Genomic DNA, 14,101 nt, shown 5'->3' on the forward strand with positions numbered 1-14,101 from the left:
AAGATTATGACAAGGAAAAGATGTCTGCTGTCAACACCTCTGTTCAGCATTGTGCCAGAAGTACTAGCTAGTGCAATAAGAAAACGAAAGAAACAGCATATAGATTTAAAAGGAGCAAGTAAAACCATTTGCATCTTTAGATGACATTATTGTGTACGTAGAAAACATCATGCAATCTACAAAAATATACTAAGATAATAGAATTCGACAAGGTTACAGAATACAAGGCCAATAGAATTAAAAAGCAGTTCCAATTTTATACTAGCAGTGAGCACTTAGAAAATGAAATATTTACTCTCTCTCTATTCTGCCTTTTCACTTTAGTTCCTCATTGCTTTTTTCTCTCTTATCTATAAAAAAGAACCTGGCATCCAGACCCTGATAAGATGAGTATTTTGAGGTGCTAACCTGCCATCTTCTTGGTCAGATGGCTTTCTAAATAAAGTCATTTTCCTTGCTTTAAAAAAAAAAAGAAAATGAAAAATTTTAAATTTTTATATTAATATCATAATCAAATATACAGAAGTAAGTTATTAAAAGAAATTAAACAACACCTGAATAAATGGAGAAATAAATCACATGGTTTGAAAGACTGTAAAAGTGTTGAGATGTCCATTCTCCCCAAATTGGTTACTGCAGTTTCTGTCAGTATCCCAGCTTATTCTAAAATTCAGTGGAAATGTGAAGACTCTGGACTAGCTAAAAGAATCTTGAAAAAAAAGGTTGGAGGTCTCATACTTACTACCTGATTTCAGGGCTCTGTATAGAGCCATAGTAATCACGGGGGTATGGTATTGTCTTAAGGATAGAGAAATAGATCAAAAGAACAGAATAGAATTCAGAAATAGACTCATACATATGCAGTCAGTTGATTTTTTTTTTTTTAAACCAAACACCAAGTTCAATAGGGAAAAGAAAGTCTTTTTAACAAATGATGCTAAATAGATGGATATCTCAACCCCTGTTTCACTCTTAACACAAAAATTAAGATGGATTATGGATCTAAATATAAAACCCAAAATAGTCCATCCTTAAGAAGAAAACAGATTATCTTCACCACCTTGGGATAAGCAAAGCTTTCTTGGATATGACATAAAAGGAAGGCACTAATCATAAAGAGAAAACTTGACAAATTGAACTTCAACACAATTAAAGTTTCTACTCATTAAAAGATATTATCAAAAATTTTTTTTAAAGAGAGGGAGAGAGAAGGGAATTCCCTGGTGGTCCAGTGGTTGGGACTTCCCACTTTCACGGTAGAGCGCCTGGGTTCAATCCCTGGCTGAGGGAACTCAGATCCCAGAAGCTAAATGGTGCAGTAAAAAAAAAATAGACAAGGCACAGACCAGATAATATTTGTAGTAGGTATGTCTGACAGAGTACTGACACCCAAAATATATGAAGAAGTTTCATATATTTTTAACTCGTCCTTTTATACCCCTTTATGGGGAAACAGTGAAAACAGCGTCAGACTTTATTTTTTGGGGCTCCAAAATCACTGCAGATGGTGACTGCAGCCATGAAATTACAAGACTCTTACTCCTTGGAAGGAAAGTTATGACCAATCTAGATAGCATATTCAAAAGCAGAGACATTACTTTGCCAACAAAGGTCCGTCTAGTCAAGGCTATGGTTTTTCCTGTGGTCATGTATGGATGTGCGAGTTAGACTGTGAAGAAGGCTGAGCGCCGAAGAATTGATGCTTTTGAACTGTGGTGTTGGAGAATACTCTTGAGAGTCCCTTGGACTGCAAGGAGATCCAATCAGTCCATTCTGAAGGAGATCAGCCCTGGGATTTCTTTGGAGGGAATGATGCTGAAGCTGAAACTCCAGTACTTTGGCCACCTTATGCGAAGAGTTGACTCATTGGAAAAGACTCTGATGCTGGGAGGGATTGGGGGCAGGAGGGGAAGGGAACGACAGAGGATGAAATGGCTGGATGGCATCACTGACTCGATGGACGTGAGTCTGAGTGAACTCTGGGAGTTGGTGATGGACAGGGAGGCCTGGTGTGCTGCAATTCATGGGGTCTCGAAGAGTTGGACACAACTGAGCAACTGAACTGAACTGAACTCCCCCTGTAACTCTTGCTTAGTTGCTTCTGGATTATTTGTCCAGTTTCTTACATTCAAAGGATGATTAATCAGGTGACTGATACTGAAATTTTAAAGGCTACAAGTGTGTGAAATTCATCCTGAAGAATCAGTGGCATCAGTGGCTCAAGCTTTGCAAAGTGTCAAGTAACTCTGTTGAGATTCTGTTTATTTGACCTTTACCTGACCTGTTTTCCAGGATCCTCATTCAAGATAAATATAAATAGTTCTCCTAAATTTTTCTCTCATGTGCTTAGTCGCTGTCATGTCTGACTCTGTAACCCCATGGATTGTAGTCCACCGGGCTCCTCTGCCCATAGGGATTCTCCAGGCAAGAATACTGGAGTGGGTTGCCATGCCCTCCTCCAAGGGATCTTCCCAACCCAGGCATCAAACCCAAGTCTCCTGCACTGCAGGCGGATTCTTTACCATCTGAGACACCAGGGAAGCCTAAATTTTTCTTTACCAATTTGTTAAAGTACCCCGATGCAATAGTTTTGTCTTATTTTATTTTGTCGTCATTCAGCTACATTGTCTGATTTTAAACTGACTGACTAATCTGAGAATCTAATCAACACTTACAACATTTTTTCACTTTGAGCTTTTAAAATTATATAATTATATAACACTAAAATTATACATACCATGGAATACCAGTCTAAGTTGTAATTTATATTATGTATAAGCCATCCCTAAAGTTCAGTAACTGTATTTTGGGCATCAATCTCTCTATGATAGATTCCCAAATAAGTAATTTTCTTTTTCTTTTAATCAAAGTATGCTGCTGCTGCTGCTCAGTTGCTTCAGTCATGTCTGACTCTGTGCGACCCCATAGACGGCAGCCCACCAGGCTTCCCGTCCCTGGGATTCTCCAGGCAAGAACACTGGAGTGGGTTGCCATTTCCTTCTCCAATGCATGAAAGTGAAAAGTGAAAGTGAAGTCACTCAGTCGTGTCCGACTCTAGCGACCCCATGGACTGCAGCCTACCAGGCTCCTCCGTCCATGGGATTTTCTAGGCCAAAGTACTGGAGTGGGGTGCCATTGCTTTCTCCGTAATCAAAGTATAGTTGATTTATAATATTATATTAGTTTCAGATGTATAACATAGTGATTCAGTATTTTTACAGATTATGCTCCATTTAAATTTATTGTAAGATACTGGCTATATTCCCTGTACTGTTTAATATATCTTTGTGTCTAGTTTTTTATATATAGTAGTTTGTACCTCTTAATCTTACCCTTGTTTTGCCCCTACCCTTTCTATGTTCCCATTGGTAATCACTATTTTGTTCTGCTTGTGAGTCTGTTTCTCTTTTGTTTTATTCATTCATTTATTTTTTAGTTTCTGTATGTAAATGTTGACATCCAGTATTTATTGTTCTCTGTCTGACTTATTTCACTTAGCATATAACACCTTCCAGATCCATCCATGTTGTTGCAAATGGCAGAATTTTGTTCTTTTTTATTGCTGAGTAGTATTCCAGTGTGTAGGGGGTTGTGGGTGTGGATGTGTGTATACATACCACATTTTTATCCATGCATCTGTTGATGGACAGTTAGGTTGCTTCCATACCATAGTAAATAATGGTTCTATGAAACATCAGAGTGTATGTATCTTTTCAAATTAATGTTTTCATTTTCTTTGGATATGTGTACTCGGGAGTGAAATTGTTGGATCACACAGTAGCAGTAATTTTTTATTTCAGTTGACCTCTTGTTCCTTAGGAGCCTGGTGGGCTACAGTCCAGGGGATTCCAACAGAATCAGACACGACTGAACACAGTACTAGGGACTAAATTGTTCCTTAACAAGTACATACTTTAATATATTTTTAAAATAAAATAATTCCAGGACTTAGTCTAGTATTTTGAAAAATGATAAGAGAGTCAAGTAAAAAAATTAGCATGTTCTTTAATCTAAATACGATGTTCTTCTTTCCACTATTTGGTGGTGAATCAGTTTGGTTCAGTTCAGTCGCTCAGTCGTGTCCGACTCTTTGTAACCCCATGGACTGTAGCATGCCGGGCTTCCCTGTCCATCAACAACTCTCAGAGCTTACTCAAGCTCATGTCCATTGAGTCGGTGATGCCATCCAACAATTGCATCCTCTGTTGTCCCCTTCTCCTGCCTTCAGTCTTTCTGTTTGGTAAATAGACCTAAGCAATACATATGGACAGACATCCAGTAACTAATAAATGGTTGAAATTATAGGAATTTTTTTTCTCCAGTGTGCTTACCTAGCTTGGAGAAGGAAATGGCAACTTACTGCAGTATCCTTGCCTAGGAAAACCCATGGATTGGAGGAGCCTGGCAGGCTACAGTCCATGGGGTCGCAGAGAGTTGGACACGACTGAGTGACTGGCACTGCGCTACCTAGCTAAGCTAATTGGCTTTCTTTTTTTCCCCACAGTTTCAGCTCCTAGCTTCAGCTCTATTTAAATCTGGTTCAGATTTCACAGCTTTAGGTAAGTATTGCAGTGTACTTTACCTGGCCATATGCCCTAGCATTGGGGAGGTTTGATTTTGATTTCTTCAAAATGAAACATTAGATGAGATGTCATCCAAACAAATGAAAGAGGTCTCAAGGTAACATGCAAAAAATTCTTGATAACTGGCATCAGTTCCAGTTCATGGGTCAGCTTGCAGTTCCTGTTATACCAGTCGCTGGGTTATTATGCAGATAGACGGCACAGAAGCCTGGTCAAATAATTTGTGTACCATTGTTTTGGAATGCAGACTGTATTACTGATATACTTACCATGAGTTAACATTCCACCACAGGGTGAGAGGACCGCTATGAAACATAACTTCAGAAGGTTCTTCTAAAAATTTACATAATTGTTTACCACCATTCCACACACTGAAAGGCTTTTTAAGAAGGAATTCCCTGGCGGTCCAGTGGTTAAGAATCTGCCTTGCAATGCAAGGGACATGGATTCGATCCCTGGTCCAGGAAGATTCCACATGCTGCGGGGCAGCTAAGCCCACGCACCACAACTACTGGGCCTGCACTCTCGAACCCTCGCTCTGCAACGCAAAGCTACCGCAAGCAGAAGCCTGCGCACTGCAGTGAAGAGTAGCCCTGGCTCGCCCAACTAGAGAAGACCCACACACGCACAGCAACGAAGACCCAGCGCAGCCATAAATAAACAAACTAGTTAAAAAAATTTTTTTTAAGTGTATTCAGGTTGTTAGGAATCTCAACCCTGAGGTAGAGTCTAGTTATAGGCATTATTTTAGAAAATTCATGCCCTTTTGAATTTTATCTTTTGAAATGGATTTAGTGATAGAAAACTGGGAGCCTGGCACATAGATATTCAGTTTGAGTGAATGTGTGCCTTGTTATGTATGGATACCGCAGTCCAGAGCCATTATTTTTATTTTAATGGTGGATAGCACTAAAATGTCTCTAGCTGACTTATATTTAGCCTTTAGAACAAGAATTTCTTGGCAGTCATTTAAATATATTAAACTGTTGTCAGCAAATATTTTACCTTTAGCTTAACTCTTTTCTTTGCTCTATTCACTGTCAGCTAATATATTTTGTCAGGAACAGTTTGTCTTACTTGGATTCTAAACAGACCTTATGTAGATACACTGAGATCAGTACAGACACAACAGAAATAAATACAAAAAGGGAAATTTTCTGTGGAGTTTTGTTTCCTACCTTGTCTGAAGGGAAGCAGTGTAGTAGTTAAGAGGGAAGAGTGTAGTATAGTGGTTAAGGGTCAGAATCTAGGTTTAGATATCAGCTTTGCCACTTGCTAATTTTAAAAGTGACTTTGAACAAGTCACCTTTCTAATCATTCATCATTAATTTCTTCATGTGTAAAATGGAGGTAAGCAGAGTAGTGACCTCAGGTTGTTGAGAGAATTAAGTATTCTTGAAAACAGCAAAATGAAATGCTTAGTAAGTGTTCTATTTAGAGTACCACTTCTGTTACCTGCCTTATAAACGTAAGCTTTGTAACATTGGTGAATTTGAATAAGGAGTAAATTCAGGCTATATGCCAATTTTCATAAGGAGAAATTTGACATTTGTTTTGAAAAGTCTTTTTCATAAGGTTTCAGGCCTATTTAGAGTTCCTAGTTCTTCTCGTTCATTTTCTGATTGATTTACCTTCACTCCACTTAGAATTTAAATCTAGTGGGTTATTTTTTTTAATGTATGGATGTGTACACTTTTCATGTGTAAATAACTATTTCATTTTCTAAATTATGTTTTCCCCCAAAATTGGCTCAACTAAAATTTCTGACTTCTTCAGAATTCATCCAGTTTATCTTAACCTCTCAGAATTAAAAATTATTTGCTAATGTTATTTGTAATTTAAAAATTTAGAAAGATGGAAAATGGTTTACAAACTGCTGGCATTGTCTTAGTTTTGAAAAATGACTGACATCAGAGAAAAATAACCTTCGAGGTTCTTTAGCTTAGGCTGCTGTGGCTATGGCTGTGGACACTTTGAAGCTTGACTTCTGACTTTTAGCTAATTTTAAAAGCATATTTTCAGCAAGGTATGTTTTAATAAAGAACATGAAAGTTAAAATCAATACAGCCTTTTTGTCCTGTCACTACCATTTATGTAGTAATGTTGCTGTTGCTGAGTTTCCTGGTGCCCCACACATTTTAAAGGGTTTTTGTTGTTTTTTTTTTTAATATTCAGGTTGTCTTTGAACAACTTCCCTCAATCTCTGTCTCCTTCCTTCAAGTGTGACCGCTTGCATTTGGCAGATCTTTACACACAGGCATACAGATAGAGTTGATTCCCACAATTCACAATAATATTCTATACAGTTACCTGTAACCCTGAATTTGTTTAATACTGACCCATTGCTCCTATGGAAAATACCAGAGTTAGGGTCCTGTAAGCCTCTTGTCACAGAATTTTTTCAACTAATTAATTTATAATGTTGTTTTGTTACAGCAGGAACATACCTTATTACATATTTATATTGTTGATTCATTAACATTGAACTCATGCCAGTAGCACTGTATCTCACCCTGAGCAAAGCTTATCTAACGTGTATTTTCTTCATAAAGCACATCACAGCCTTCTTGCACTTAGGAACACTAGCCATCACTTCAGCACCTCACTTGGGGGCCATTTTAAGCAGTGAAGTCACCAACAGAAAACACAAAATGCGAAGAACATGACACCAAGTAGATGGTGAGAAGAGCAGTTGTTTATAGTCTGAGAGCTGAAACAAGTGGGCAGAGCACTAACTAGTTTGACCTCAGTTGAGAATGTATATTTACATGTGGCAGCTGAGATTTTTTTGCCACTTGGTGCCAATCACTGTCTGTGATTGACCACAAAAGTGGCACAATACCGATTTAGGGATTACAAATTTAGCAGGTAGACAAATGCACAAATATGAAATCTGTGAATAATGAGGATCAACTGTATACGTGTACACACACACATACAGATGTTTGGTTTTATGTGTTCTGGTTCTATTTATTATGTAATATAAAAATGTGTATTCTCCACATAACTCTTTAAAATTTAACAGTGTGGCTTGGAGATGCTTATGTGAAACTATACTAGATTTATTGTATTTGTAAGTGATACACAATGTCCCATAATAGGGATCTACCATAATTTAACCATTCATCTAATGATAGTGTAAATTTCACGTTCCTTATTGGTAAATGGTGAATAAAAATAAAAGATAGGTTTTCTATTTAATAAGTACTCAAATACTTGATAAAAATAAATAAATGAGCTTTAGAGTTAGACACATGGATTCACACTCCATTCTCTTTCCTCTCCAACTGTGATACGTTACTGAATGACTGAATCTCTCTCAAGTGTCTCATCTGAAATTGGAGTTTATGGTAACTGCTTCATATGATTTTTGTGACAGTGAAATGTGGTCATACATGAAGAACCCAGCAGGTAGTAGGAGACTCAGTGTTTATTTCCTTCCCTCCTACATAATTTGATCTCATGGAAATGATATTATAATTACTACCACAGAATCAATGTCCTCTCTTAAAAATACAATATACCACAACATTTTTTTATACAACATTTTTACAAATAAAACAAAGGTGGTAAATGCCCTGAAGTTGAACGTGAACAGAAACAAACATGTTTATCAAATTTGTGACATAATCAGACAATAGGGGAAAAAAGAATTAAGTCTTTTAAGTACAGCTTAAACTGTATACTCTCAGTGAAGTATATTCTAAAGATAGCAAAAGCAAGGAAATCTTGAATTTTGCTGGTACTGATTTGGGTATAGTAATTCTGGAACTTCTTTTGTGTGTGTTTTAGGTTGAGCAAATGAATACATATGATGATATTGCTGAGAGAGATGGTTTCCCTAGTAGGAGAAAGGAGATATAAATATGGAGTGAAATAAAGAGAGGAAGAATCCTATGAGGTTCCTTAAAAAATATTAGCAGTAAAAGCATGGACTAATAATTTTATTCTTTTTAAAAGAGATATGTGTATTATATGTGTACATATATATAAGTCCTAGAAACAGCACCACTGATCTTGGTTTGTAAATATCATTTGCCACTAAAAGAAATTAGAGCTGTTAGGGAAAATGATAGATTCCAAAGCTGTGTAAAGATAAGCTTGGAGATCCTACTGTGCCAGAAAGCAAGGAGGTACTCAAAAAGTAATGGAGTAAGTCAGAAAGAGAAAAACAATTATCGTATATTAATACACATATATGGAATCTTGAAAAATAGTACTGATAAACCTATTTGCAGTGCAAGAATAGAGACGTAGATTTAGAGAGCAGACCTGTGGACATGCCACGAGAGGGTGGGATAAATTGAGAGGACAGCATTGACATACATGCAGTGCAGCGTGTGCAACAGTGGGAAGCTGCTGTACGGCACAGGGAGCCCAGCTCAGTGCTCTGTGCTGACCTAGAGGCTGGGACGGGGGTGGGGTCAGGAGGCACAAGAGGGAGGAGATATACGTATAGTTCCAGCTGATGCTTGTTGTTGTACAGCAGAAACCAACACAACATTGTAAAGCAATAACCCTCCAATTAAAAATAAATTTAAAAAAATTAAAAATGTTGCTTCCATCCTCTGGAAGGACATTCTTCTGGACTATCTGAATTTTCACTCAGTTCTTTGAGACTTCTTCCAGCTCTCAGTGGCATAATGATTTCATACTGATTCTAAGGAAGTGTAAGTGTCAGTCGCACAGTCATGCCCAACTCTTTGTGACCCCATGGACTGCAGCCCACCAGGCTCCTCTGTCCGTGGGATTTTCCAGGCAAGAATGCTGGAGTGGGTTGCCATTTCCTTCTCCAGGGGATCTTCCCGACCCAGGGAACAGACCCAGGTCTCCCGCACTGCAGGCAGATTCTTTACTGACTGAGCTACAAGGGAAGCCCACTGCTTTCTAAAGACCCCTTTAATTTTTATTAGATTTTTATTATCAAAACAATTTTAGTGGCCAAAAACATTAAAAAGAAAAGAGATGCAGAATGGGAGAAGATAATAGCAAATGAAGCAAGTGACAAACAACTAATCTTGAGAATATACAAGCAACTCCTACAGCTCAACTCCAGAAAAATAAATGACCCAATCAAAAAATGGGCCAAAGAACTAAATAGACATTTCTCCAAAGAAGACATACAGATGGCTAACAAACACATGAAAAGATGCTCAACATCACTCATTATCAGAGAAATGCAAATCAAAACCACTATGAGGTACCATTTCACACCAGTCAGAATGGCTGCGATCCAAAAGTCTACAAGTAATAAATGCTGGAGAGGGTGTGGAGAAAAGGGAACCCTCTTACACTGTTGGTGGGAACGCAAACTAGTCCAGCCACTATGGAGAACAGTGTGGAGATTCCTTAAAAAACTGGAAATAGAACTGCCTTATGATCCAGCAATCCCACTGCTGGGCATACACACTGAGGAAACCAGAAGGGAAAGAGACACGTGTACCCCAATGTTCATCGCAGCACTGATTATAATAGCCAGGACATGGAAGCAACCTAGATGTCCATCAGCAGATGAATGGATAAGAAAGCTGTGGTACATATACACAATGGAGTATTACTCAGCCATTAAAAAGAATACATTTGAATCAGTTCTAATGAGGTGGATGAAACTGGAGCCTATTATACAGAGTGAAGTAAGCCAGAAAGAAAAACACCAATACAGTATACTAACGCATATATATGGAATTTAGAAAGATGGTGACAATAACCCTGTGTACGAGACAGCAAAAGAGACACTGATGTATAGATCAGTCTTATGGACTCTGTGGGAGAGGGAGAGGGTGGGAAGATTTGGGAGAATGGCATTGAAACATGTAAAATATGTATGAAACGAGTTGCCAGTCCAGGTTCGATGCACGATACTGGATGCTTGGGGCTGGTGCACTGGGACGACCCAGAGGGATGGTATGGGGAGGGAGGAGGGTTCAGGATGGGGAACACATATATACCTGTGGCGGATTCATTTTGATATTTGGCAAAACTAATACAATTATGTAAAGTTTAAAAATAAAATTAAAAAAAAAAAAAGAAAAGAGATGAAAATTCCTCAGTGGACCAGAAGAGGAAAATGCTTACAAAGAAAGGAAGAGAAATCAATATTAGTTACTAAAATACTAATCATTCTGCTGGGTGGTATTCAGATAATTGCATTTAATCTGTACTGTAAAGGTTATGACATAAACAGGATTATCACAGATTTGTAGCTGAGGAAACAGTTGTAGAAAGGCTGCTTACTTTACGTAAGATCATACCATTGCTGTGTCACAGAACTGGAATCAAAGCCCATCGCTGTCTAGTTTCAAAGCCTGATTTGGTTTTGATTTTTCCATTATACATTGCTGCTTTTGTCAACTAGCTTTACTGTTACGTGTAGAGCGTTAAACACAGTGGATGAGTTTCTTTGTTATCTCTCTTTCACCAGGCTTTTCGGACGTGGATCACACCTATGCTCAAAGAACTCAGCTCTTTGACACCTTAGTAAATTTCTTTCCTGACAGCATGACTCCTCCTAAAGGCAACCTGGTGGACCTCATCACACTGTGACTGAAGAGTCTCTGGACAGAACTGGAGCACAGGAGTCTGCTTTTGGTATTCTGGATTTCAGCTCTGTTGACTGACAGTTAGGCTACAGTGACTGAGGACTGCACCAGAGTTTTGAAGGGATCTTTGCTGTCACAAGTTTTAACCCTCTTTTCACACCTGACCTTGACCCCGTCGTCCTCATCCCATTCCTAAATTAGGCTAATAAAGTGAAATTGGTATATACTTTCCATTAAATATATATTTTTTCTTACTTTAACTTTTAAGAATTCATGAGTATAAAAGAAAAAAATAATCAGGCAGTATACCCTTTTCTGATCTTTATTTCATTTTTCTAAAATTGGGACAAATAAGCCCTGTTCACGGACTCAGTGCTACAAGGATTGGGATTTTGTTGTTGGCTTGTTTTGCCCTTTCTTTCTTTTTCTTTTCTTCCCATTTCACTTTACCTTATATCACCCAACTGCTTGTAAGTGATTTATATCATCTGTTACCTCTTTACTTCATTCTTAACAGTATATAGTTCTGTAGGGCAGTTGCTGTATGTTTAAGTGATATATGTGTCTTTGTTGACTAGAGTCTTGTATTACATTAAACAGTAGGAGAGACAGAGGGCTCCTTGTCATAGAACTAAAAGGCAAAACCTGAGATTGATCCACGTACTTATCTAAGATTGGTATATAGTATTCCTATAATGATATATTTTGTAGTGATTATTACAAAACTTTGAGTCACAGAAACCTTAAACCGAGGAGAGAATATACTTCAGAACCTTTAAGAGCCATTCTCAAAATTACCAGCAGGAGGATTCTGGTTGTGACTGATACATTCATGGATACTGTTCTGGAAGAAAACAACTCCTTCCCCTGGCAGAGCTATTCAGGGCCAGGGCTTCAATTTCGTCCTGTATGCTGTCAGTTTCTTCCTACAAATGCTGTCTCTTTATAGTGTTTCCATTTGGGAGAATGGGTTCCAGGGCTGCGTTATTTCCATACACATTAGCTCCCTACATCTGCTTCTATATACTGATATTTTAAAGAATAATGGTTTGTAGTCCAGTGGACTACAACTGACAGGCATTTCATATAACACATAGACCAGGCTTTTTTCAATAGAGAAAAAGAAAAATAATGGTGCAAATATTTTTTTATTTAGAAGAAAGGCAGTTCCACAGTTCCTTTTGTTGTGAAGATTGGAGGCTTGTATTCCATGAGGTGCTGTGGAATGCGGCATAGGAAACTTAAACCTGGCCAAGAAGTATGCTGTATGCAACCCACACCCACCACACTTAAAGCAGACTGAGTATAATAAATGTCTACCAGTCCAATGGCTCTTCAAGTGAATGCCTTCAGAGAATTTAGTATGTCCCGAGTAGCAAGGTTAGGCCTCACCAAAGAAAGAAGAAATTGATTTGCACTTTTGAAAAGTCTCATGTATAAGAATGAGACTTTGAGATCCCTCTTCAGTTAGTCATTATTGCATGGTTTCTCATCTTTTGGAGACGGATAGAAATATATCTCTCCTACTCCTAGCCTTGAATCTTGGAGTCCTTAGCTTTTCAGGCATTCCAAAGCAATCAGTAGTGATTTATAAAACAATTAGATTTATGAAAGATACAGTACATAATTCAGGAAGTACCTAACTATGTAGCTGCAGAATAACCCTTTGACTTTACAGGTGAGCAAGTAGAATCTACTTACTACTTATACAGTTCCTTAAAAGATTTCCCTAAGTGACAGTCAAGAACATAAAACATAATTGTTCATATTATAATCTAGTGAAGTCTTTTTGAGGAATCAAGTACAAATCAGTGAGTTGATAGGAAAGAACTTGGAAAGCGTTTCTAAATTTAAAAGCTCTAGTTTTACTCACTGTGATTTCTGGCACTTTTAAAGACAGTAACCAAATGAAATTCTGCTCCCCTCCACCATTTATTTTTATTTATTTATTTTAATTGGAGGATAGTTACTTTATTATGGTGGTTCCCTCCCCTCCCCGCCCCCTGCTTTTTTCTGGCCATTTTTTTCCTGTAGTTCTTTAGATTCTGTATTTGGAGGAAACTTAGTTCTTGGACTCAGTGATTTTGTTTGCTTTTATTTTTTTCCCTAACTGACTTTCTACTGATTGTTTTCTAAATATTCTTGTTCTAATTTCATCTTTCCTCACTTTAAGTGAAACCTTTTCTCTTTTTTTCACTTCTATATATATTTTTCACTAACGTGTTAAAATAGGATTGAGTCATAGCAAACCATTTAGTGTTGCTTAAGTGACATAGACTGTATTTAGGAAGTTATTGACTAGGTAAATCAGAATTTGTACCCTGGGGCAGTGCTGGTAATGATTGCCAGAGAATGTAGGGCTTCATTATACCCACCAGGATTGACGCTCGGCTCACTTTGGACATCCGAACCCTGATGTGTAACTTGTTTATATATTTAGTGAAAAGCTACATGTATTTCCAAGTATTCTAGTAGTATATTATAGAATTTACTTTGGTATTTATATACATTGTTCAAGTAGCCAAATATCTATGCTTTACTACTTAAAAATCCTTTTATCCTAGCTTAGTGAGCCCCCATTGAGACACCCTGGTGCTAGATGCGTTCATTAGTGGAGTACAGTTTGCTCAGTTTCATTACCGCTAACTTCAACCTCATCCCCATTTCTCCTTTTTCCACTGGAATATATTATTCCAGAATAATAAACTAGAAATAATTTAAACTAGAAATAGACTAGGCTCTAACACTATTTTCAGTGCTTGTACCTCGTGATAAATTAATTATCTGATTTGTAAGATACTTCCAAAATGCACTTGGATCTTGTGGAATGACAGAGACCTCATGTGGCTAACCTGAATAATTCACATGTATTGGCCTCCTGTGAAGCAAAGGAATTGAGACTTGGGTGCCTCGCTCTGTGCTAAAGCTGACAGTATTAACCTTTAGCAAGATTGTCTTCTAGACCTGGTTTTCTTTAAA

At 37.7% G+C, this 14,101-nt stretch overlaps 1 protein-coding gene across 7 annotated transcripts in view; it reads left to right on the forward strand.

Moving 5' to 3' along the window:
* MKLN1 (muskelin 1) overlaps positions 1 to 11,360 on the forward strand; it is a 381,880-nt gene extending 370,520 nt beyond the window's left edge. For 5 of the 7 annotated variants that reach the window (XM_055590941.1, XM_055590940.1, XM_055590944.1 and 2 more), the window contains 2 exons: positions 4,505 to 4,559; positions 11,005 to 11,360. In XM_055590941.1, coding sequence (XP_055446916.1) covers positions 4,505 to 4,559; positions 11,005 to 11,126 — 177 coding nt within the window. In that variant the 3' untranslated portion in view covers positions 11,127 to 11,360. Of the gene's footprint in view, positions 1 to 4,504; positions 4,560 to 4,875; positions 6,651 to 11,004 lie in introns of those variants that run through there. The other 2 variants (XM_055590942.1, XM_055590943.1) reach the window with 2 other exon arrangements.
* Positions 11,361 to 14,101: the final 2,741 nt, after the last annotated feature.

The sequence above is a fragment of the Bubalus kerabau genome, chromosome 8 (genome assembly GCF_029407905.1).
Source record: "Bubalus kerabau isolate K-KA32 ecotype Philippines breed swamp buffalo chromosome 8, PCC_UOA_SB_1v2, whole genome shotgun sequence".
NCBI lineage: Eukaryota > Metazoa > Chordata > Mammalia > Artiodactyla > Bovidae > Bubalus > Bubalus kerabau.